This window comes from Bufo gargarizans, chromosome 6, assembly GCF_014858855.1.
Source record: "Bufo gargarizans isolate SCDJY-AF-19 chromosome 6, ASM1485885v1, whole genome shotgun sequence".
In the NCBI taxonomy this organism is placed as follows: Eukaryota; Metazoa; Chordata; class Amphibia; order Anura; family Bufonidae; genus Bufo; species Bufo gargarizans.
The window spans coordinates 276644692-276668602 of NC_058085.1; the positions used below are offsets into that span (position 1 = coordinate 276644692).

The 23911-nt window shown below is 43.4% G+C and overlaps 1 protein-coding gene across 2 annotated transcripts in view; it reads left to right on the forward strand.

Annotated features, from left to right (window-relative positions):
* Window positions 1–382: 382 nt before the first annotated feature.
* HNF4A (hepatocyte nuclear factor 4 alpha) overlaps window positions 383–23911 on the forward strand; it is a 36591-nt gene continuing 13062 nt past the window's right edge. For both annotated transcript variants that reach the window (XM_044298275.1, XM_044298276.1), the window contains exons 1-3: window positions 383–595; window positions 16645–16819; window positions 18172–18266. In XM_044298275.1, the coding sequence (XP_044154210.1) occupies window positions 475–595; window positions 16645–16819; window positions 18172–18266 (391 nt within the window). In that variant the 5' untranslated portion in view covers window positions 383–474. The remainder of the gene's footprint in view (window positions 596–16644; window positions 16820–18171; window positions 18267–23911) is intronic.

A 23911-nucleotide genomic window follows, 5' to 3' on the forward strand; every position in this document is an offset into this window, starting at 1 on the left:
AATACTGTCCCTTTATACAAGAATACAACTTCTATAATACTGCTCCTATGTACATGAATATAACTACTGTAATACTGCCTCCTATATGCAAGAATATAATTACTATAATACTGCTATTACTATTACTGCTGTTACGATAAATTTCTTTTTGAATGTAAAGTTGATAGGATAGAAAACAACAAACTTTATAGAGCTTACACAACATCTTGTACACATCCAGCAGTCACTGAGCATGTCAATTAAATCCTTAGCAAGTATCTCAGGGGGGGGGAGTGTGGGCATCTAGAGGTGGGTTGCTTAAAAATTAACTTCATGACTCCACCCTAAGAAAGCTATAGGCTTTTTTTGCTTATGTGCTCATCTATCAGAGTTACCTGCACTGCTGAGGTGACAGGCTGGAGTCAATGTAGCCGAGGTTGAAGGGCCAATAACCTTACAGGGGGGAATTTGCTGGAAGCCAGCCGCTGTTTGCTGATGATAATGAGACTTTCTAAAGCCCTGATAGATATGGATATGGCTGACTACACTGAGGCTTTGGACCCGGCTTACACCACATTGGAATTTGAGAACATGCAAGTGCTGGCCATAGGGAATGGTAAGAGACTCTCTGTAACTTCATGTCCACAGGTAATGATGGGTGTAGTAGTGCCTTATTAATGCGGCGGCTGTGCCCACAGTGCCCAGCACTTGGGTGCCTTTCATAGGTAGTAAATGGCCTATACTGACTTATAGTGTTAATAGTCCACTTTCATCCTCGCTCTTGCTCTTGCTTTGGGCCCCTGCCTTTGTAGGGTCCCCATGAAACCAAGAGAGCCAATGGTCACTGCCTATACTAGGATGTTGTATCAAGCCAAGCAATATATTTACTGATATTCAAATACTCCAAATTGTTAACATTTTCTGTTATGTTAGCTTTCTTTTTCATTTTAACTACAATTTACCAAACAGTTATTATTTTTTAGATTTTCTTATGGTCTGCTTTTATGGCACTCGTTTGCCAGTCAATAGTAGTTTAATGATGGAAGTTGTAGATGTTAAATTGGATAGAGCCTATTTAAGGTGAACCAGGCCATGAAATTGCTGGGCCATCATTAACATTCAACTCAACTGGGGGGGAGAGTAAGTGGTGGGGGGCAACAAAGTACTGAACACGAAAAATTCCACTGTGTCGGACTGAGGCCACCAGAGGAAATTATTCTCAATGCCCCAAAACCCCTATATCAGGAATAAAGTTTAATGGGTTTTGAATCACAGAAGTTTACCTTAGTGGCAAGTTAATGGCTCCAAATCCTGGATCTTTGAGGCCACATATGGCATCAGAGCCTGGGCCCACCAAAGGATCCTCCGGTATTCTTATGGCTGCTATAGTTATTGTTAGATATACTAACTTATTTGGTAGCCTTATCATTTATATAAGAAAGGGATCAGTAATGGGACCTGGATTATCAGACTAAGTGTATAGAAATTAAAACCAAAGGGTAGAGAACCTCCAGGGAGGAGGAACTAAAGTCACATCTTCTCATATTGTCTTTTAGTGGTCTCATAAATCTGGTCCAGTTAAATGCAGATTTCTGGATTATTAAATGTCGAATTAAAGACATTTTGTAGAACCAGAAGTAGTAGTAAATTAGTAATAAATTCAAGCATAGTTGTGTCATTTTCAGGGAACACCAGGTGACAGTCAATATAGTTGTCATTACAGCTTCAATAGAGATTGCCACCAGTTTTGCCAGATTCCTGAATAGTAAATCTGTACCATTAAATGCCTCTGTCACCTTTTTCTGCATGGTTAGCCAGATTTCCCCATCACATAAGGTAGCCTCACACATTAGATAACTATCGACCAACAGCTATCTCTCCAGATCCTCCCATACATATGCATCCTCGCCCAGCCAGGCATCTATATGGAGTGAAAAAGGGTTGAGCGGAAGGCCGCTACTAGACACCTCTGAAAACAAAAGGATTCAGGAGTTGAAATCTCAAAATTCCCTATCCTTATCTCCCTCAGCATGAACTGTCAGGTTAGGATAGAGTCAGGGCACTCCATACACATTAGATGGTCTACCGGCATGGATCTAATGTGTCAGCTGTCAGCTGTCATGGATCTAATGTGTATGACTAGTTTTGGGGTTAGATTGGTCCCTTTCTATCAGCTAGATCTAGAGAAAAGGTTGCTACTGAAATCAAAAGATGAACACTTCAGTGGATGCTCCTCCAAGGAAAATGGGCAAATCTTTATGAGCCCCCTCCCCCATTACAGCACTAATAATTGTCTGAGTGGGCTGCGTATTCTTCTCAATGACTGTATTAATTATTGTACAATCCAAAACATGCAGATTTGCTGATACTAGATTTTTGAAAGTGTAAACCCTATATATATAAGTGTATTGTAATCTGTATGAGAAGCTCCCAACTCTCTTCCAACAGGTGAGGTCTGGGGAGGGAAGGATTGGGCAAAATTAATATTTTCGTCTGAACGTTTTGTTCCCCCAGGAGATAACTCCCATCTGGGACATTGATGGCATATCGCTGGGATGCCAGATAGGTGTGGGTCCCACCTCTGGAACCCACTCCTATCTCCGGAACAGGGCTAACAAAGTGAAGGAAAGCACACCACGCTTGTGCAGCTTGCTCTCCATTCACCGCTATGGGACTTCCGAAAGTAGCCAGCGACTGTGCTTGGCTGTTTTTGAAATTCCCATAGTATTGAATGTAGAGCAAGCTGTGCCAGTGTGGCCACCTCTTCATTCATCACTATGGGACTGCCAAAAATTGCTGAACCATCACAGTGAATGGAGGGTGACCATCCATGCGCGGCTGCTCTCCATTCACTTTCTGGGCCACGTTCTGGAGATAGGTGTGGGTCCCCACCTTTGGGACCTATTCCTATCTGCGATATGCCATCAGTGCTCCATATGGGAATGCCCCTTAGAGCCACCCTACTTGTCAAGCAAGGTGAGAAAAGGGTCTAAGACAGATTACTTGTGTTCCCGAATTCTGGCTCAATTTCTCTCCATTGACAATCACTCACATCTTTGTAGCCACATCTTAAAATAATACATTTATTTATCCTGCTTTACTTTTATTTCCGGGACTAGTAAAAAAAAAAAAAAGTGCCTTCCCTGTAACATGTTAGGGAAGAGAAGGAAACGCCATCCAGCAGTAATCTCCTCTCCTGTCTCATGCAAATTAATGGAGCTGAACTATGAGGAATTAAAAGCAAGAAAGAACGAGAGTCCATTTACACGGGGGTGATTTCCTGCCCCCGACAATAGAGCAAATCGAACGTCACTCATTTACTGTCACTTACATGCGGTAAATATTGTCCATGCGGCCTGATCTTTCACAAAATAATTTGTCCCATACTCTTTGAATATGTCAGCAGCACGTCCCTCAGTACAAGGGGAGATGTCCTGCCTGCAAATGATTTTATGCCCATGTAAAAGACGAGACTGCCGGGCATATTTGTAAAGGAAAATTGGTTTAATCTGTGGATATTTTTGGTTTCCAAACTGGATATAGGACAGGATTGTGAGGTAACATGACTGGTTGTGTCAGCCATGTTGAATGACTTCCATGTGTGAAAACAAAATATTCAAGGGAAAGCCCACCACACATTAACCTGGAAGGCTAGGGTGAATTGGACTTAATGGAACCAAGGGACACTGAAGAACACTGTAAGGTTTTCTTAAAGCAGAAGGGGGGGGGGGGGGGATTATAAAAACTGGTGTAAAGGAAAACTGGTTTAGTTGCCCATAGCAACCAATCAGATTCCACCTTGCATTTTTCACAGCTCCTATGGAAACTGAAAGGCTCAATCTGATTGGTTGAAAGTCAGTTTTCCTTTGCAACACCTTTGATAACTCTTCCCTTTCGGTGTTACATACCGTAGCTCATTTCCGTTACTTGTCAAGATATGAAGGGCTCATCCTTATTTAAAATAGTGGCCGGAGACATGCATATTATTATTACCCATGGAGAGCCCAGTACGCCAGTATTAGGAATGAGCGAATCGACTTTAGATGAAACATCCGAAGTCAATTTGCATAATACTTTGTTTGACTACTGTACGGAGCGAGCTCTCCGTACAGTATTAAAATGTATTGGCTCCTATGAGCCGAAGTTATTACTTTGCGAAGTCTCGCAAGACTTCGCATAACTTCATAAATCGATTTCTACTGTAAAAAAAAATACATTTTACCTTGGAACCAAACCCGAGTTCGGGAAATGTTTTTTTACAGTAGAAATTGATTTATGAAGTTATTATGCAAAGTCTCACGAGACTTCGCGAAGTAATAACTTCGGCTCATAGGAGCCAATACATTCTAATACTGTACGGAGCGCTCGCTCCGTACAGTATTCAAACAAAGTATTATGCAAATCGACTTTGAATGTTTCATTCGAAGTCGATTCGCTCATCCCTAGTCACCGTGAAATGCTCCAATGCTCATGTCAGAGGGGCTGAGTGGGGGAAGAAGGGGATATGCTGAACCCGGACAACCCCTTTAAGCTTCTTACTTCCTGTCACCCTAACTTCCATTAAACCCTTCACTTCATGCGCGTCCTAAACAATTTGAAATAAAAAGGCCTTGATTTTAAAAGGGTTGCCCACTTCGGAAATCCTGTTTCATTAGAGGGGTCCGTGGATAATGAGCTGATTACAGGCTGTCCTGATCCTTTTCCCCAGTGGTTAGCAATGATGTGTCAGGGGAATCTGCCATCAAGCGTCTAATTTCCCTGTAGTACTCCACCAGGAAAAGTGAAGCATTATACAATGTGAATGAATGAATGGGCTGTCCATCTTATGTAGATGATTCTGAATAAAGGGTCCAACATCTATTAAACGAGTTGTCTCATTTCGGTAAATGGCATTTATCATGTAAACAAGGCACTTTCGAATGTATTGTGATTGTCCATATTGCCTTCTTTGCTGGCTGGATTCATTTTTCCATCGTTTGCAGGGATTACGACCACCACTGAAGCGCAGATATCAGGTGGCCTATGTGTTCTCCCACAGAGAAGCTGGCGCTTTTTTGTATAGTGTGCAAGCACGACCACCGCTGCTAGTGGCCTTGTATTTCTTTTTAGATGCTGCTTCTCTCCCCTGCCTCTTGCTTGTAATAATTGACAATAAGAAACCTATCACATGCAGGAGGCAAGGGAGACAGGCTGAACTCACATCAGATACAGTGAATACACTTAGACTATGTAGTATGAGCGCGAATATTCGAAAAGCTAATTTTTATCTCAAATATCGCAACTTCGAGAATTTGAATATAGTGCTATACTGTACATTCGTTTTTTCGAATATTCGTTAAAAAAATTTCCATCTGAAGTCATGATTCCTCCCTGCTTCTTGCTTGTTGGCCAATGAGTCATTGGACCACAAGCAACTGAGGAATCATGACTTCAGGTAGAAAAAAATGATGAACATTCTAAAAAACGAATATATAGCACTATATTGAATAAAGTGCTATATATTAGTTTTTAGAATATTCATCATTTTTTTCCATCTGAAGTCATGATTCCTCCCTGCTTAAATTGCTTTTGGGCCAATCATGTGTTCAGATGGAAAAAATGACGAATATTCTAAAAACAAATATATAGCACTATATTCTATAGTGCTATATATTAGTTTTTGACCGACGCCTGTATTGATCGCGTAATATTCGCATATTACGCAATCATTACCTTGACGATTTTAAAGTAAAAAAAAAAAGTAGAATATAACGGATATTCGAATTCGTGAATATTCAACGAATATTCTACAAAATATCAGCGAAATATCGCAAATTCGAATATTGCCCCTGCCGCTCATCACTAGGGGGCAGAAGTTCTGTGGCCAATCTATCAATTCCTACCGTTAGATAGGACATGGAGCAGAGCAAATGCACTGTCCTACAAAATGAGCCCTGACACAGCTCCGTATACATAAATATATATTTAAAAAGTTATGGATATAGATCACAATATGGCAATGCAAAGAAATGTTTTTTTCAAAGTCTTTATAGCTACTAAAGGGCCCTTTCTTTACACAGGCCAAGAATTGAACAGATCATCGCTAACAAGCGTTCATAGTAATACTTGCTAGAGATGATCTGGTGATGTAAATGCACCGCCAATTACCCAATAAACGAGCAAAACGCTCATTAATCGGGTAATTGGATCGTTTCTGCAGCACAAAAATCCTTGTTTTCCAGTGGCAGATCAACAACACAATCTGCTGTCGGGAAAAAAGTCTGTACGGGGAAGAGCGATCGTATTAGTGATCGCTCCTCCCCATACTCTAGAGGAGCTGGAGGAGATCGCTGCATGTAAATGTACCGGTCTCCTCCGCTAGCGATCAGCAGATTGTGGGGAAGGAACGCTTCCCTCCCGACAATCTGCTTGAACATCGTCCCGTGTACATCGTCCCATCACCTTAAGACATAAGAAAATCTGTAAAAATTAGGCACTGCTGTAATCGTACCGACTCACAGATTGACGTTAACATGTCAGTTTTACTGCCTAGGGAATGTCATAAAAACTAAGGGGGACATTTATGAAATCAGATAGGTCAGTTTTGTGGCTCAAAAAAGTCACAAGTTATGCCAACTGCGCCGTTTTCTGTGACATACAGTCAAAATTTGCAATATTTGGTAGTCCTCAACACTTTTCAAAGTGGTCTATGTATAAGGCTAGTTGTGCACTAGCGACTGCGATCCGGCAGGCTGTTGAGGCAGGGAACAGCCTGCTGGATCACTTGTAAAGCTCCGACCGGCCCCATCCACTATGATGGGGACCAGTGGAGATCCGGTTGCATTCGGCAAATACACTGAGAATCGGCTGGAAGAAAACTGCGCACAATTTTCAAACCTGCGTTCGGTGCGGATCCGTCTTGTATCTGCACAGACGGATCTGCACCGATAATGCAAACGCTTTTATTCGTTCAGAACGGATCCGTTTGCATTATTCTTCCAAAAGAATCCGTCCTGACTTACATTGAAAGTCAATGGGGGACGGACCTATTTTCAATTGCACCATATTGTGTCAGTGAAAACCGATCCATCCCCATTGACTTACATTGTAAGTCAGGACGGATTTGTTTGGCTCTGCATTGTCAGGCGGACAGCAAAACGCTGCAAGCAGTGTTTTGGTGTCCACCTCCAGAGTGGAATGGAGGCGCAACAGAGCCAAACTGATGCATTCTGAACGGATCCTTATCCATTCAGATTGCATTGGGGCTGAACTGATCCGTTTTTGGCCGCTTGTGAGAGCCCTAAAACGGATCTCACAAGCGGACCCAGAAACGCCAGTGTGAAAGTAGCGTAACACAGTGATAACTCTCGGAGTGTAGTAGATGGGTGTGAGCCCCCAGAATTCAGAACATGCACAGTGTGACCTGAAGTCTGGGGCCAGGATGCAGCAGGGTGGGCCAAATTCTATATCCACCCTCCCATCACTACAGAACATACAGGGTAATACAGGCCACATACCTCTTACATCTAGTGACGTCTCCTTTGATGTAGATGTTCTCTTAACTCATCTTCTCCTTTTAGACCTTCAGACCAGACGACCAGTTTTCAGCCAGTTCTCGTCTCTGCAGTTTGACAAACAAAATATTAGTATACTACTTTCCCATCATGCCTCCATAGATGCTGCCCAATCACCCAATCATGTGCCAGTAACAAGTGCCCCCAAAGAAGCCCCCAATCATGTGCCAGTAACAAGTGCCCCCATAGATGCCCCCAATCATGTGCCAGTAATAAGTGCCCCCATAGATTCCCCCCCAATCATGTGCCAGTAAGTAGTACCATATAAAAAAATAAACACTTATACTCCATCAGGCTGGCAGCGATGCGATGCAGGCCTCTTCCGGCCTGTGTCACGCGCTGTACGGCTCAGGCGGCGCGATGACATGCCGCCTGCATCGGCCTTTGATAGGCTGCAGACCTAGAGGAACGTAGAAGGGAGAAGGGAGACGCCTCTCCCCTGCCCCGCCGTAGCACATCTGAGAACGGCTATACAGATGACTATGGAGATGAGCGCTTCCACAATGGCTTTTTTGGCATTGTTGTTTTTTTGTTTTTTTTTACAGTGTTCACCTGAGGGGTTAGGTCATGTGATAATAGGGCTGGTTGTTACGGATGCGGCGATACCTAATATGTATGTTTTTCCTTTTTTTCTATTTTTTATTATAAAATCAGGGGAAAGGGGCGTTTTTTTCTTTTTTTTTACTTGAAACTTCTTTTTTTTTACTTTTTTTTAAACTTTATTTCTGTCCAACTCTGGGCCTTTAACTTTTTGGGATCTAATGCCCTCTGCAATGCATTGCAATACATCTGTATTGTAATGCATTTACTGTTAGTGTATTACACAGAGTAATACAATAACAGGTTGCCTAGGAGACCCAGCCTGAAGCTAGATCTCCTCGGCACCCGTAGAAGGCAGGTCCTGATGCCGTGCAAGGTATTGGGCAGCCTGTGCATGGCATCTGCCTTGTCACCCATTGGGTCCCCGCCACAGCAGCGCAGGGACCCCATGGGCTCCCTTACCCGCTGCAAACCCCGGCATAGAAGGGTTTAATCCGCCAGCGTCAGCTTTTACAGCAATGCCGGCAGATACAGCAGGGGCCTGGCTATCGGGGACTGCTGGGACCCTGCAGTTATGGGGTGCGCACAGCTCCGGTGCCCGTCCAATCACTATGACATAATAGTACGTCAAAATGCTGCAAGTCACTTGCTGACATGACGTACTATTACGTCATACAGTATGTCGGGAAGGGGTTAAAGGGAATCTGTCACTCGTGACCTCCCTATTCAACTGTTTGCATAGACACATAGCTGTGGTTGACGCTTTCTTTCTTTGGCTCCTTTTCCAACTTATAATACTTTTTCTTAATATGTAAATTAGGCCTTTGGTGCAATGAGGACATCACCATTGCTTTTGTTGCAAACAAGCTCCTTTTTGTGGCAAGCCCATCCCTTTCTGCTTTGCCTCTGCCTGGCCCTGTCAATCAAAGCAGCAAGGGAAGGGCTGGCCAAAGAAAGGAGCAGAGCAAGGGTGCAACAAGAGCAATGGTTACGCCCTCATTGCACCAAAGGCCAAATTTTCATATTAAGAAAAAATATCATAAATCGAGAACAAAGTCTCTGATCAACAAAAGAAAAACAGTGTTTTATTCAGGTGAACCACAGCAACGTGTCTATGCAAACAGCTGGATAGAGAGGTCACTCGTGGCAGATTGCTGTTTAGACAGCATGATCTGCTGCTCAGAAGCCATGGTGCCAGACTTGACAACTTTAAACCTTATAATAATTATAATAATTAATAAATAAAGACGTATTACCAATATGGATAAAAATGGCTGCGGTCTTTATTGAAATGGGGGGGGGGGGGACCATAAATATTAACAAATCCACTAATTATTAATTCATTAAAATTCCCACATATGTTAACTAAAGTCCATTAATGAACTGCTCATTAACAGTCCACCCATGAAGACTGAGTGACTAACCCCCACCACCCCTTTTCAACAAGACCATGACTAAAACCCAAGGACGGTGGGCGGGGTACGTTCTTCTTTCTTCAGCCGATGACAGTGCATAAATACTCCAAATTCCTGCTGAAACTGGACCTTAGCCAATCCATAGTCCAGTTAAAAATAGCCCTCTGCCCAGCAACTGGCCAGCAAGACCTTTGGCCAATCAACTCTCGGTCCTGTTGCCGTCTAACATTTGGATTACCTGACGAGAAATAAAAAATAAGCAGGTGGGGGGAGACATCCACAAACAAATCACCGTGTCTCAATGACACCATGAGGGGCAAATGCCAAAATTTCTGGCCCTGCCCCTGTCATGATCAGTGGTACCTGCACAAGCGAAAGGATCACCCAATGAACAAGCATTTTGCTCGTTCGTCCAGTGATTGATGGCACATTTAGATGGCCAGATGATCAGGAACAACCATTCGCACGAACGGTCGTTCCCGATAAGGTGGCCGATTATTGGTGTGTCTAAATGCATCTTTAATATATTACTGGACATGACAGAGGTGGTACCCTTTGGAATGGTCAGAGAAAAGTAAGGTTTGGGCAGGCAACGTCTATCTTGTTGGATCCTTGATTACTTCCACATTAGCTATTACACATGCTTTTCCAGAGACTAATCAAGGGAAAGAGGCTGAGCCGCAATTCCAGATGCTTCCCATGGATGAGAGTGGCGCTGTTTCTGGGAAAATGCTAACTTTTAACTCATTTCATGAACCGATAGCCATAAACATTAGGAATTTATTAGTATGAGTCCATCATTGCAGTTGAATCTAATGTGTATGGAGATAGCCTGACTGTCCACCTCTTTAAGGGAGGTCTTTTACTTTTCTGTGAGATAAGTGGCAGAAGAGATATCTGCCAGTCATTCTTCTCACATCATTCACTATTGAATCAACATGCTGTTTGGCTGAGCTAAATAGGTATGTTTATGGGTAGTCTGGATGTATAGATAATTTATGAGTATGACCAGCTAGAAAGGTGGTGTCCACCCATCTCTTTAGTTAGAAAGTTCCCTCAATAATACGTGGATCACAGATTGTCCACTTCTGAGATCACCAGTGATCATCTGTAATGTACAGGGAAACCTGACAAAGATATGCAATTTTCTTACAGTGCCACCACAGGGGTAATCAAGTATTACACAATTGACACTGAAATCAATGCGTTTTCCATGTAGACTGGAGTATGAACATCTGAAGTCCTTGAGAGAAACAACCAGCAGTAAAGCAAGTATAGAAGATACTACATTACCTGAAATAGTATTTAAGGAATTACTTCTTACCCCTTGTTAAAGATAGGACAAGGTTAGGGTTATCTTCAAAATGTCCACTCAACAAAAGTAAACCACTTAACTTAAGAATGTCTACAACATCACCCAGCCCTTCCTCCAACACAGATATATACAGCAAACAAAGCCTTTCTCCATAATACAACCCCCTGATAGACTCCTTACTGTTTGCTGTAAATGACGAGTCCAAAAATAATAAGAAAAATAATAAGAATCATGTAATAATCATTTTGCGATACTGATTTATTGTATTTTTTGTATTTTGAGAAATGTTGCTGTTTTTATGTGTCGCCCATTTACAAGAACAGGAAAGTCACGAGATGGGTCCTTGAGTAATTCAATGTTGCAGCATGTAAACTATTGTAGGTGACTTACTAAATCATGCTCATCTGCCGTAAAATAAAAGGAAACTTGTCTTCTTATCTCTGCCTTATCTGCGCAAACACAGCCAATCCTGTATACTACATTCTACACTGTTTTGTAACTTTTACTTAAAGGGAAATTCCAACCAACTTATAGAATCACCCTACTAAATTAGGGACTTATCTCTGATTTATCTCTCCTGGTATTTTACATTGATATCAGGTATTGTTGACCCTTATACTCTTTAAGAGGGGGGAAAAAGAAAAGATGTCAGTGTAATTGGTTTTTCAATATTAAGGATTAAAAAAAAGACACTACTTTTGGGAAACTATGATGACACCCCTTTACAGGGACCCAATTGCTGACTTAAAGGGGTTCTACAGTTTGTTTTAGCTGATGATCTATCCTCTGGATAGATCATCAGCATCTGATCGGCGGGGATCCGACACCCAGGACCCCCGCCGATCAGCTGTTTGAGAAGGCAGCGGCGCTCCAGCAGTTCTCCCTGTTTACCGCTGGCCCAGTGACGTCACGACTGGAGTTTAGCCCCGCCCAGGCCTGTTGATACTAGTCGTAACGTCACTGGGCCAGCGGTAAACAGTGAGAAGGCCCGGGTGTCGGACCCCCGCCGATCAGATGCTGATGATCTATCCAGAGGATAGATCATCAGTTAAAACAAACTGTAGAACCCCTTTAATTTAAGTGGAAGGATCAACTTCAATCTGGCGGTCAACTTATCCTGGTGGTCCCCTGGTTTTCACCCTTTAACCCCTGTGCAGGGATAAAGTCTTCGCTGCAAGGGAGCCACCTAGCCACTACCTCTTGGAATAATCCAGGTGTAGTCGGCAGCTGACACACTAGAGACACCAGTGCAAAGCACCAAGGAATCAGGCAATACTGGCATATACAGTAAACAGGCAGAGGAGAGGGCAGGCACAGTTCCTGCTTTTCCGGCTAATCCGAGATCAGAGTGAGCAGCAAAGGGTCAGTATGGTAGACAGGTTAAGATCAGGGCAGGCAGAAGTGTGGTACACAAACAGACAGTCAGAACAGTACAGCTTCACAGGTAAAAGGCAAGCAAGGAACCTAAGCTTAGGCACCCTCCAAATGGAAATGGTGCTCTATAGACAACTGAGACAACTATCCATAGGCTGAGGAAGAATTAGGACATGTGCTGGCTCTTTAAGAACTAGGAAGCATGCGTGGGCCCTACAGGCATGAGAACTGGCCAAACAGGGAAGTGCAAGGTGCGACTGCAGGAAAGGCACTAGACTCTGGTGGCCGGGCCTGCTGTGGGTAAGCAAGAGAAGGGATAGCGGGTCCAAGCTGCCAAGCAGAATGGGAAGGGTGAGTGAGGCAGCACCTGTGCCTTCCTGGGAGAGAGGAGCAGCGGCAGGCATGGACTGCCATGCTAACAATGGTTACAGTTTTCTTGGGAGATTTTATGGAAAAATTACTTCAATCATGGCAAATAATCATGTATCTACTCTATGCTGTGTAAAAACATTTTGATGGTAAAGAAAAATCGGAATATTTAAGTATATGGGTCCATTCCTAGCTTTATTGACCAAATATTGTTTATAAAACCAAAAATTCACATCCCAGGACCTTTACTCATGCATATTTGACCATTGGTGAATCTACCGATGGTGGAAGGATCTATCAACATGGTATATCTGATTTCCTACCATAGGCAGACATCTAAGAGAGTCTAAAAAATCCCTTGGCCATTCACTAGTGATGAGCGAAGTTTTAAAAAATTTGATTCAGCTGCTTCGCCGAACTTCGACAAGAAATTAGATTCATTGCGAAGTACTATGTCACGAATGACATTCCATTGTATGTAGCGGGCACAATGACAGGGAATGGCTATTGCTCCGCCCCACATCATTGAACCTCTTGGATTCCGCATTCAACGCTGATCTGAGAGTCAGGGGTTAAGCAGAGGTAAAAACAAAAAACAAACATACTTCATCCATTTGATCGCAGAGAGACCGTCGTGGCCATCTTGATTGAAGAAAACATACAACATCTTGCGTGCGCTGACGTGATGATGTCATCATGCTGGGCATCCTGCCAGTGTGATGACGTGGTAATATCACACATCAGCGCCACGCGAGATTTGGCATGTTTTCTTCAATCAAGATGGCTGCAATGGCCTTTCCACGATCAAATGGATGAGGTGAGTATTTTAGAAAAAATTGATTTGTTACCGCTATTTCAGGAAAAATTGATTCGTTACCACGAAATGCAGAGAAATTCACCTTCGTGACAAATCAAAATTTTCCTGAAATTTGTATTGAAGTCCACTTCGTTAACTTCGATTCGCTCAACACTACAATTCACATTAGACCAATGATGGACCCTGCCAAAGAAGGGAAGCTCCACCAACATGATCTATATGATTTACATTGAGACTCTAGAAAATACTTGTACATGAACTTTAGACCATTGGTGCAGGGTCGGACTGGCCCAACAGATTACCAGAGGATCCTCTAGTGGGTCCAAGCTCGGTTACAATAATGGAACCCTAATAAAACAGAGCCCCTAAGCAGAAGATATTCTAATTTGGAGTTGACCTAGGAACCAATAACCAGATATCATTTTAACTCTTATTGATGAGAAGTCCTTCATGTGTAATGATAATTATTTAAAAGTGGGCATGTACAAGTCCTATATAGAATAAATTCCTCTGGTAGGCCTGAGGCACTTCAGTCTGATGGATCCTGCCAAAAAAGACAGGATCTACCAATATGATCTTTCTGGTTTCTCACCAAATGTGTACTGCCAAACGAAGTCTGAAACACCCCTTTCTGATGCACATTAGACCATTGGTGGATCTTCCTAATAAGGAAAAGATCCAAAAACATGGTCTATCTGATTGCTGTAGAAAGAGAGTGTAGCTGTGTCTTGCCCATACACATTAGACCACTGGTGGGTGCTTGTCAAAGAACAAAGACTCCACCAAACATGATATATCTGATCTTCTGCCAAAAGTGGTTATCCAGAGAAATCTAGATCCCTTGCACTGCACATCTGTTGGTCGATCCTCTCAAACAAGAAAAGATCCACCAAAACGTGTCTAACTTGTCAACCTGTTGCTGGTTTTGTTTTTAGTGAAAGTTACCTGGGGTTGGTCACACAATGCCAATGTTTATGTTGCCTTCACTGATAAACTTTATCCTGCAGGCTAATATTTACAGTCAGATATCTCAGGCATGGACTCGAGTATGAGGTGGTGTTATATGCTGTCTTTGCCTGTTGTCTTTCTGTACCGTTGTTTCACCTTGGTTAATTTTTACATATGATTGTTCTGCAGGGTGTTGCATAGTGAAAGTAGATGGCAGCTTAGGGCTGCACTGATTTAGGGTGCGGCCTGTTTGTTTTTTTTTCTTCTGGAGTTTGTTGGTTCATGGGTAATAAAATTGAAGCATTTACAGAACTGTTACAAAGGTGCTAAGATATAAAAACATCTTTGTTAAAAAAAAAAAAAACTATTGTCCATGAATGAAAAGTCTAATTTTGTACAAAGAAGTATAGAGTCCCCAGAAGAATAATGAAAAAAGGGCCCCTTCCTGGTACTCGTTGAACCCATCATACCCATGAAAATGCTGGATTATGAGGGTCCAGTACTTGTTCATGTTTCTGTTATAGCTGCTTATGGGGTAGAACATGCCTCCCAAGTGTCTCTTCTGGAAGGACAATTCCTCTTTTTAACCCAACCCCTCTGTAATTAATTGTACATTAATACATTTACTAAATTGTTCCTTACTAAAGTGCCTGTATGGCTTCTACCTGTATATTAAACCCTAAATTAATTATTTGGACGTTCAAATATCTATAATCTGATGATTTACGATATTGAAGAGCAAGAAAGAAAAATTGTCCTAGGGGCTCCACATGCTGTAAAAATAAATAATAAATAGGAAACTTATACTCACCTAACCGATCCCCAGCTGCTGCAGTTTTGATGGAGTTAGTAATTATGATTTGGGTGGAGTTAGAGGCGGAGCGTAGTATGAAAAAAATTGCGGCAATGCATATGCCATTGTCCCTCTTTGTTTTTTTTCAAAATTTTTAAGTTATGGGCCAGTCTGAGCTGGGAGACTCCCTTCCCCATATTCTACTGTAGTATATATAAACATAGCATATGCGATATCTAATTAGATAGACTTTACTATTCTGGTTAAATGGCTTTTTACTTAAGTAAATATAAGGCGTTGTCTGGATTAGATTAAGAAGGCCCATTTTCCAACAGTTAATAGAAGGGGTTCCACATTCAAGACCTTCAACAATTTGTGGTGAGTGGCAACAAACAGGGACCCCTGCTCTGGAGGACCCAGTACCTCTGTGGATTACACAGACTGCCCATAGATTTGAAAGGGATGTGTAATACTCTTGCTTACCTGTGGAGGTGCTGCAGAGCAGTTAAAGGGCTTCTGTCACCCCACAAAAGTCTTTTTTTTTGGGGGGGGGGGGCTAGTTACATTTCTTGAGAAAACGAAGTTTTATAATATGCAAATCCGGTCTCTACCAGCAAGTAGGGCGTCTACTTGCTGGTAGCCGCAGCAGAAAACCGCCCCCCTCGTCGTGTTGATTGACAGGGCCAGCCGTGATCTCCTCCTCCGGCCGGCCCTGTCGGTATTTCAAAAATCGCGCGCCTCTGTTCATTCGGCGCAGGCGCTCTGAGATGAGGAGGCTCGTCTCCTCAGAACTCCCTCAGTGCGCCTGCGCCGATGACGTCTTCTCTTTCGGTGATGTCATCGGCGCAGGCGCACTGAGGGAGTTCTGAGGAGACGAGCCTCCTCATCTCAGAGCGCCTGCGCCGAATGAACAGAGGCGCGCGATTTTTGAAATACTGACAGGGCCGGCCGGAGGAGGAGATCACGGCTGGCCCTGTCAATCAACACGACGAGGGGGCGGTTTTCTGCTGCGGCTACCAGCAAGTAGACGCCCTACTTGCTGGTAGAGACCGGATTTGCATATTATAAAACTTCGTTTTCTCAAGAAACGGCCGCATGAAAGTAAGTGACAACATTATATTCTCCTATATCGCGCTATAAGGACTGTAACTAGCCCCAAAAAAAAAAAATGACTTTTGTGGGGTGACAGAAGCCCTTTAATGCAGGTTGGCCCCTTTTATTACAACTGAATCTGGGTATACAAGCAACAGGATTCTCTGTGATCTGCTTATAATCAGGGGACTTTTCTAAGCAAAACAAAAAATTTTAAAGCAGATCAGCCCCTTTAAAGAAAAAATTTAGAAAGTGATGATGTGCCACCAGTTCTTCTACAACCAATAACAAATGTGACCTCCCCAGGAATACAGAATCCCAGTGTGGTCACTGAAAACTAGAATATTACTCGTTTTTAGATGAACAGTTGACCCAGTATATGGCCATAACTTCAGTGACTGAAATAATATGTTTGAAAATTAACCTCTGTAAATCTTATGTATCTTCAGATACTTCACCATCAGAAGTGACCGGTCTCAATGCTGCAAACAGTATTGGTGTTAACCCTTTATGTGCAATCTGCGGTGACCGAGCGACCGGAAAACATTACGGGGCTTCCAGTTGTGATGGATGCAAAGGATTTTTCAGAAGAAGCGTCAGAAAGAACCACATGTACTCATGCAGGTAGGGTGGATCCATGTTTTATAGCTATTAGCTCAACCACAATGGGCTAATCAATATATAGGTGAGGCATGTAAATGCCCTTGTAAATTTATTAGCAGTAGGACTTCCTAATGAATCACTCAGTTGGAGACTCCTATATTTGCCAGAGCTTACCTTTAAGTGATTTTTCCAACAATAGAATTTATGACATATCAATCAGTAATGAGTTATGGAAACCTCTGACTGCTCCCATACTCCCATAAATGCCATCAATTGCAATGGAGAGTGAGCATGCATGTGTACCAGAAACAGAGACATACTGCAATGAAGATGAGCGGACACAACCTGTGGTGCGGGTGGAGCTGTTTCTGGAAGAAAGCAGCCGTGCTTTTCTAATCGTTGCCAACCCCTTTAATGGGTATAATAATATCACATCCCCAGGGGCGTAATTACCATAGCGGCAGACCATGCGACTGCTATGGGGCCCAGGGCAAGAGGGGCCCAGTCTTAGTTGGGATTATCTCCTCTTCTACTGGAGGTGAAAACTTGGTCAGGACTCTACCCTCTAAATCTAAAGGAACAACTTTTAGCAAATGAGGCAGTGGAAAAATGGCCCACGGGTCATTGAAAAGGGTTTAGGCAGAAACCCTTCTGTCCTGTGTGGGGGGCCTGGTTTGATCCCTGCTGTGGGGCCCTTACTTCTCTATGTACACCACTGCACATCAGGAGAACAATATTGGCCCAGATTAATAAATGAGCATAAATTGTGCAGAAAACAGTTGCCAGGATGAATGTGTAGACCATTGCTGGCAAACAGATATATTTCACCCCAAATTTCAATAAAACATGAGTAAAGCTTTATAGAAATCATGTACAACCCCCCCCCCCCCCCCCCCCAACCCACCCCCAAGGAGAGGAAATTAGTGGTAATCTAAATTCCCAGACTCCACTGCTGTGATTTTATCACCATTTTTGGTGGGATGAACCCTAAAGGGCCCTTTTCACTGGTTCATAGGAATGCTTATCTGGCAGCATAAAAGTGCCGCCGATTACCCGATGAAAGAGCGAAATGCTTGCTCATCGGGTATTCACATTGTTCATGCGGTTACAAGAATCGTTGTTTCCAGGCAGCAGATTGTACTGTGTAAACAGCATCTGCTGCTGGCAAACAACGAGTCTGTATAGGGACGAGCGATGGCATTAGCAATCACTCCTCCCCATACTGTGCAGGAAATTGCTGCATTTAGGAAATGTGATGGTCTCCTCCACTGACGAGTAGACGATTGTCGGGAAAGAATGTCATTCCCAACAATCACCTGCAAAATTGACCCGTGTATAAGCAACAAACCCCCATCTTCTTTGTTTCATTTCAGGTTTAATAGACAATGTGTGGTCGATAAGGACAAGAGGAACCAGTGTCGATACTGCAGATTAAAGAAATGTTTTCGGGCTGGTATGAAGAAAGAAGGTGAGGGGTACTTTTATTAGCCTCAAAGGGACCTAATGTGGTGCCCACCTAATTACCAACTAAATAATGGTCCCTTTACACGGGACGATGATCTAGCAGATTGTTGGGAGGGAAGCGTTCCTTCCCGACAATCTGCTGATCGCTAACGGAGGAGACTGGTGCATTTATATGCAGCGATCTCCTCCAGAGTATAGGGAGGAGCGATCGCTAATGCCATCACTCCTCCCCATACAGAGTCAGTGTTTTCCGGCAGTAGATTGTGTTTACACAGCACGATCCGCCACTGGGAAACGATGATCTTTTGTGCTGCACGGAAGATACAATTACCCGAATGAGCAATTACCCAATGGTAAGCGGCAGTGCATTTACACGGCCAGATCATCGCTAATGGGCGTTACGATGAACACTGGTTAGTGATGGTCTGTTCAACCCGTGTAAAGGGCTCTTAAAGAGGACCTTTCATGGGTCTAGACATTATGAAATAACTAGCAGGATATGTAGGGCATAATGCAGGGATATAATATTGCTTACTAGTTTGTCCGTTCGCCCGCTGTGCCCCCCTGCAGTTTTCCCGGCTGGTGTGTATGTAATGAATAGCATCGGTACAGGGAGGAGGAGACTGCCCTGTTTCTCAATGGGCGTCTCCTTCTCACCTTCTCCCCGGCTGTGATGCTTTCCGCTGTGATTGGACCGCGCTAGTTATTTCATAATGTCTTGACCCATGAAAGGTCCTCTTTAATACAAGGGAATTTCCTTCCAGGGACATACACCTCATGTTTGGAAGTCATTGTGGGTTCAGTCTGCAGATGTCAAGCATACTATCTGCTTATTAAATATTGGCTGATTTCAGTGTAGATAATGCCAGGTTTGGAGGTGTGTTTTTGGCACATATGTACATCTACTGGGAACGATATGCTTTGGGCATCCCACATCAATGACAACACAAGGGTTCGGATTCATGTCCCAGGACTTGATGTTCTAGTATCCATGTTCCCAGCTTATCATTTGTTCTGAGAATCCCATAACATTTCATACTGATACTTGGGGTCACTGATAAGAATAAAAATATAAGAATAAAAGAATCATTTCAATATCTAGTTTACTAATTAAAAACAGATACTGAAACATATTCCTTTATTCTTATCTGTTTCTATTTTCCCCATTGTAGTTTTTTATTCTATTGTCTTTACCTGACATTGGCACATCTTCCCTTTAGCTACTTTAAGCAATATTTAGACGTATAGGGAGTCATTTATTAAGCTGGAATTCGCCTAAATTAGGGGTATTTCAGGCGCATGTTGTGGCACAACAGTTAATTGTGCCGCAATCTGCGACTTATCGTCGCTCACGCCAGGTCTAAAGTTGTGGGAAGGGGACGTGCCGGTAGGCTCATCTTATTTATCATTTTTTTTACGCTTGGGTTAGGCATAGAAAAAGGTCTAAATATATGACAGCAAGGAAGCTGGCTTACGTTTAGAAGCAGCGGCATTTAAGAACCAGTCTAAAACGCCGGTCTTAATAAATGTGCCCCATACTTTCGAGCAACCCTATGACCAGTGGACAGGAGATGACTGTAGACATGCTGTGTGAGCTGTGCAGAGGTCATTGTGCAGGGAGGGGAGTAGATAAGCTGTCAGCATTGCCTACTGCAAATAGTGAATTACCGTATATTTTGTCTGTGTATCAGTGTTCTCTTTCATTGTAATCCTGCCTGTGATAATAATGAGTTGAATGAGTTTATAATTTTTTAAAGTATGGTGACATGAAAATGAAAAATAGCATCACCAAATTTTTTTCAAAAGAATATTTTACATAAAAAACTTGATTTTAATAATAGGAAATTTTCTGATGGCACGTTTTCTTTAAATGTTTTCCAGACATATATATATAAAAAAGTGTGCTAGTCGTCTGCAAAAACGTATGCTCACAGATCCCCACCGCCGCTGTTTTTTGCTCCACTTCCTGCTTTCGTCCTGATAGCAGCTGGGAATACCGCTCAGCCAATCACTGGCTACAGCAATGACTTGCCTCAGCCAGTGATCGGTTGAGCTCTATTCTCCGCTAATTTCTGCTGTGTTGGGATGAGAGTAGGAAGCGGAGCACAGCAGGAGCTGGTAGGAATTGCTGCAGCAGGGATCAATGAGTATAAGATCTTTTATAAAAAAAATTTAAACCATTTGCCGGCCACTGTTAAACTTTTTTAATCCGACCAAAAAAAAAAACTTTAACCACTTCAACCACCGTCACGTACCCATACGTCGCGGTGGTTGAGAGAATGTATAGAGCCCACTGCTGCAGTGACCCCGCTCCATACGCGGTGGGTGCCGGCTGTATCATACAGCAGGCACCCTGCCACAATGACAGAGAACGGCTATCCCAACGAACCCCGTCCTTTAACCCCTCAGGTTCCACGATCAGCCCTGATCGCAGCACCTGTGAGTAAAGGTAGAGGGATGCAGCTCCCTCTACCTTCCGATCGGAGCCCCAGCAGTGAAATCGCATCCACAAATGTGTGAACTATTAAAATATTTTAAAAGAATTCTTGTGCGGGCAAATTATTAAAAAAACACGATTTGCCATTTTTTTGGCATCTCCCCCCCCCCCCAAACAAAATTGAATAACAGTGATCAAATAGTCGAAAGTACCACAAATATGGTACCAGGACAAAAATATAGTTTGTCCCGCAAAAATTAAGCCCTCATATAGCTCTGTGGATGGAAATATAAAAAAAAGTTATGGCTTTCAGAAGTGGCGATGCAAAGAAAATTTTAGATTTTTTTCAAAGGTTTATATTTTTGAAAAGTAGTAAAAAACCTATACAAGTTTGGTGTCCACGTATTCGTATTGAGCCGCAGAATGAGAATGTCATGTCATTTTTAGCGCACAGTGAGCATCATGATGTCAAAACTCCAAAAACCTTGATGGAATTGTGTTTTTTATTTATTTTTTATTTAACCCCACAAATAATTTTTTTCCTGTTTTCCTATAACAGACATGGTAAATTAAATGGTGCACTTAAAAAATACAACTTATCCCACACAAAAAATCTGCATTCATGTGGCTATATGAACGGAAAATTACAAAAAGTTATGGCTATTGGAACGTGGGGAGGAGAAATAGAAAATGTAAAACCAAATATGGGCCCAGTACTTAAGGGGTTAAGGTTCCAATTCAATGACACACCGACACGGACTACAGAACAATGACACAAGGACCCGTAAGGTATAGAACAATGACACACTGACACTTGGGCTACAGGACAAAGACACACTACACACTGACAACTAGGATACAGGACAGGGACACGCTGACAACTAGGATACAGGACAGGGACACGCTGACAACTAGGATACAGGACAGGGACACGCTGACAACTAGGATACAGGACAGGGACACGCTGACAACTAGGATACAGGACAGGGACACGCTGACAACTAGGATACAGGACAGGGTCACGCTGACAACTAGGATACAGGACAGGGACACGCTGACAACTAGGATACAGGACAGGGACATGCTGACAACTAGGATACAGGACAGTGACATGCTGACAACTAGGATACAGGACAGGGACACGCTGACAACTAGGATACAGGACAGTGACATGCTGACAACTAGGATAAAGGACAGGGACACGCTGACAACTAGGAGACAGGACAGTGACATGCTGACAACTAGGATACAGGACAGGGACACGCTGACAACTAGGATACAGGACAGGGACATGCTGACAACTAGGATACAGGACAGGGACATGCTGACAACTAGGATACAGGACAGGGACATGCTGACAACTAGGATAAAGGACAGGGACACGCTGACAACTAGGATACAGGACAGGGACATGCTGACAACTAGGATACAGGACAGGGACACGCTGACAACTACAATAAAGGACAGGGACATGCTGACAACTAGGATACAGGACAGGGACATGCTGACAACTAGGATAAAGGACATGGACACGCTGACAACTAGGATACAGGACAGGGACACGCTGACAACTAGGATAAAGGACATGGACACGCTGACAACTAGGATACAGGACAGGGACACGCTGACAACTAGGATACAGGACAGGGACATGCTGACAACTAGGATACAGGACAGGGACATGCTGACAACTAGGATACAGGACAGGGACACGCTGACAACTAGGATACAGGACAGGGACACGCTGACAACTACAATAAAGGACAGGGACATGCTGACAACTAGGATACAGGACAGGGACATGCTGACAACTAGGATACAGGACAGGGACATGCTGACAACTACAATACAGGACAGGGACATGCTGACTACTGGGATACAAGACAATGACACTCTGATAACTAGGATACAGGACAGTGACAAACTGGCAACTATGATACAGGACAATGACACGCTGACAACTAGGATATAGCACAGTAACATATTCACAACTAGGATCCCGGACAGTGACACGCTGACAACTAGGAGTCAGGACAATGACACACTGACAACGAGGATACAAGACAATGACACCCTGACAACTAGGATACAGGACAGTGACACCCTGACAACTAGGATCCCGGACAGTGACACGCTGACAACTAGGAGTCAGGACAATGACACACTGACAACTAGGATACAAGACAATGACACCCTGACAACTAGGATCCCGGACAGTGACACCCTGATGATTGGGGTCCCAGGACAGTAACACACTGACAACTATGATACAGGACAGTGACACCCTGACAACTAGGATGCAAGACAGTGACACACTGACAACTAGGAGACAGGACAGTGACACCCTGACAACTAGGAGACAGGAAAGTGATATGCTGACAACTAGGAGACAGGACAGTGACATGCTGACAACTAGGATACAGGACAGTGACATGCTAACAACTAGGATACAGGACAGTGACACCCTGACAACTAGGAGACAGGACAATGACACACTGACAACTAGGATACAGGACAGTGACACCCTGACAACTAGGAGACAGGACAATGACACACTGACAACTAGGATACAGGACAATGACACCCTGACAACTAGGAGACAGGACAGTGACATGCTGACAACTAGGAGACAGGACAGTGACACCCTGACAACTAGGAGACAGGACAGTGACATGCTGACAACTAGGATACAGGACAGTGACACCATGAGAACTAGGAGACAGGGCAGTGACACCCTGACAACTAGGAGACAGGACAGTGACATGCTGACAACTAGGATACAGGACAGTGACATGCTGACAACTAGGATACAGGACAGTGACACGCTGACAACTAGGAGACAGGACAGTGACATGCTGACAACTAGGAGACAGGACAGTGACATGCTGACAACTAGGAGACAGGACAGTGACATCCTGACAACTAGGATACAGGGCAGTGACACGCTGACAACTAGGAGACAGGACAGTGACATGCTGACAACTAGGAGACAGGACAGTGACATGCTGACAACTAGGAGACAGGACAGTGACATGCTGACAACTAGGATACAGGGCAGTGACATGCTGACAACTAGGAGACAGGACAGTGACATGCTGACAACTAGGATACAGGACAGTGACATGCTGACAACTAGGAGACAGGACAGTGACATGCTGACAACTAGGATACAGGACAGTGACATGCTGACAACTAGGAGACAGGACAGTGAC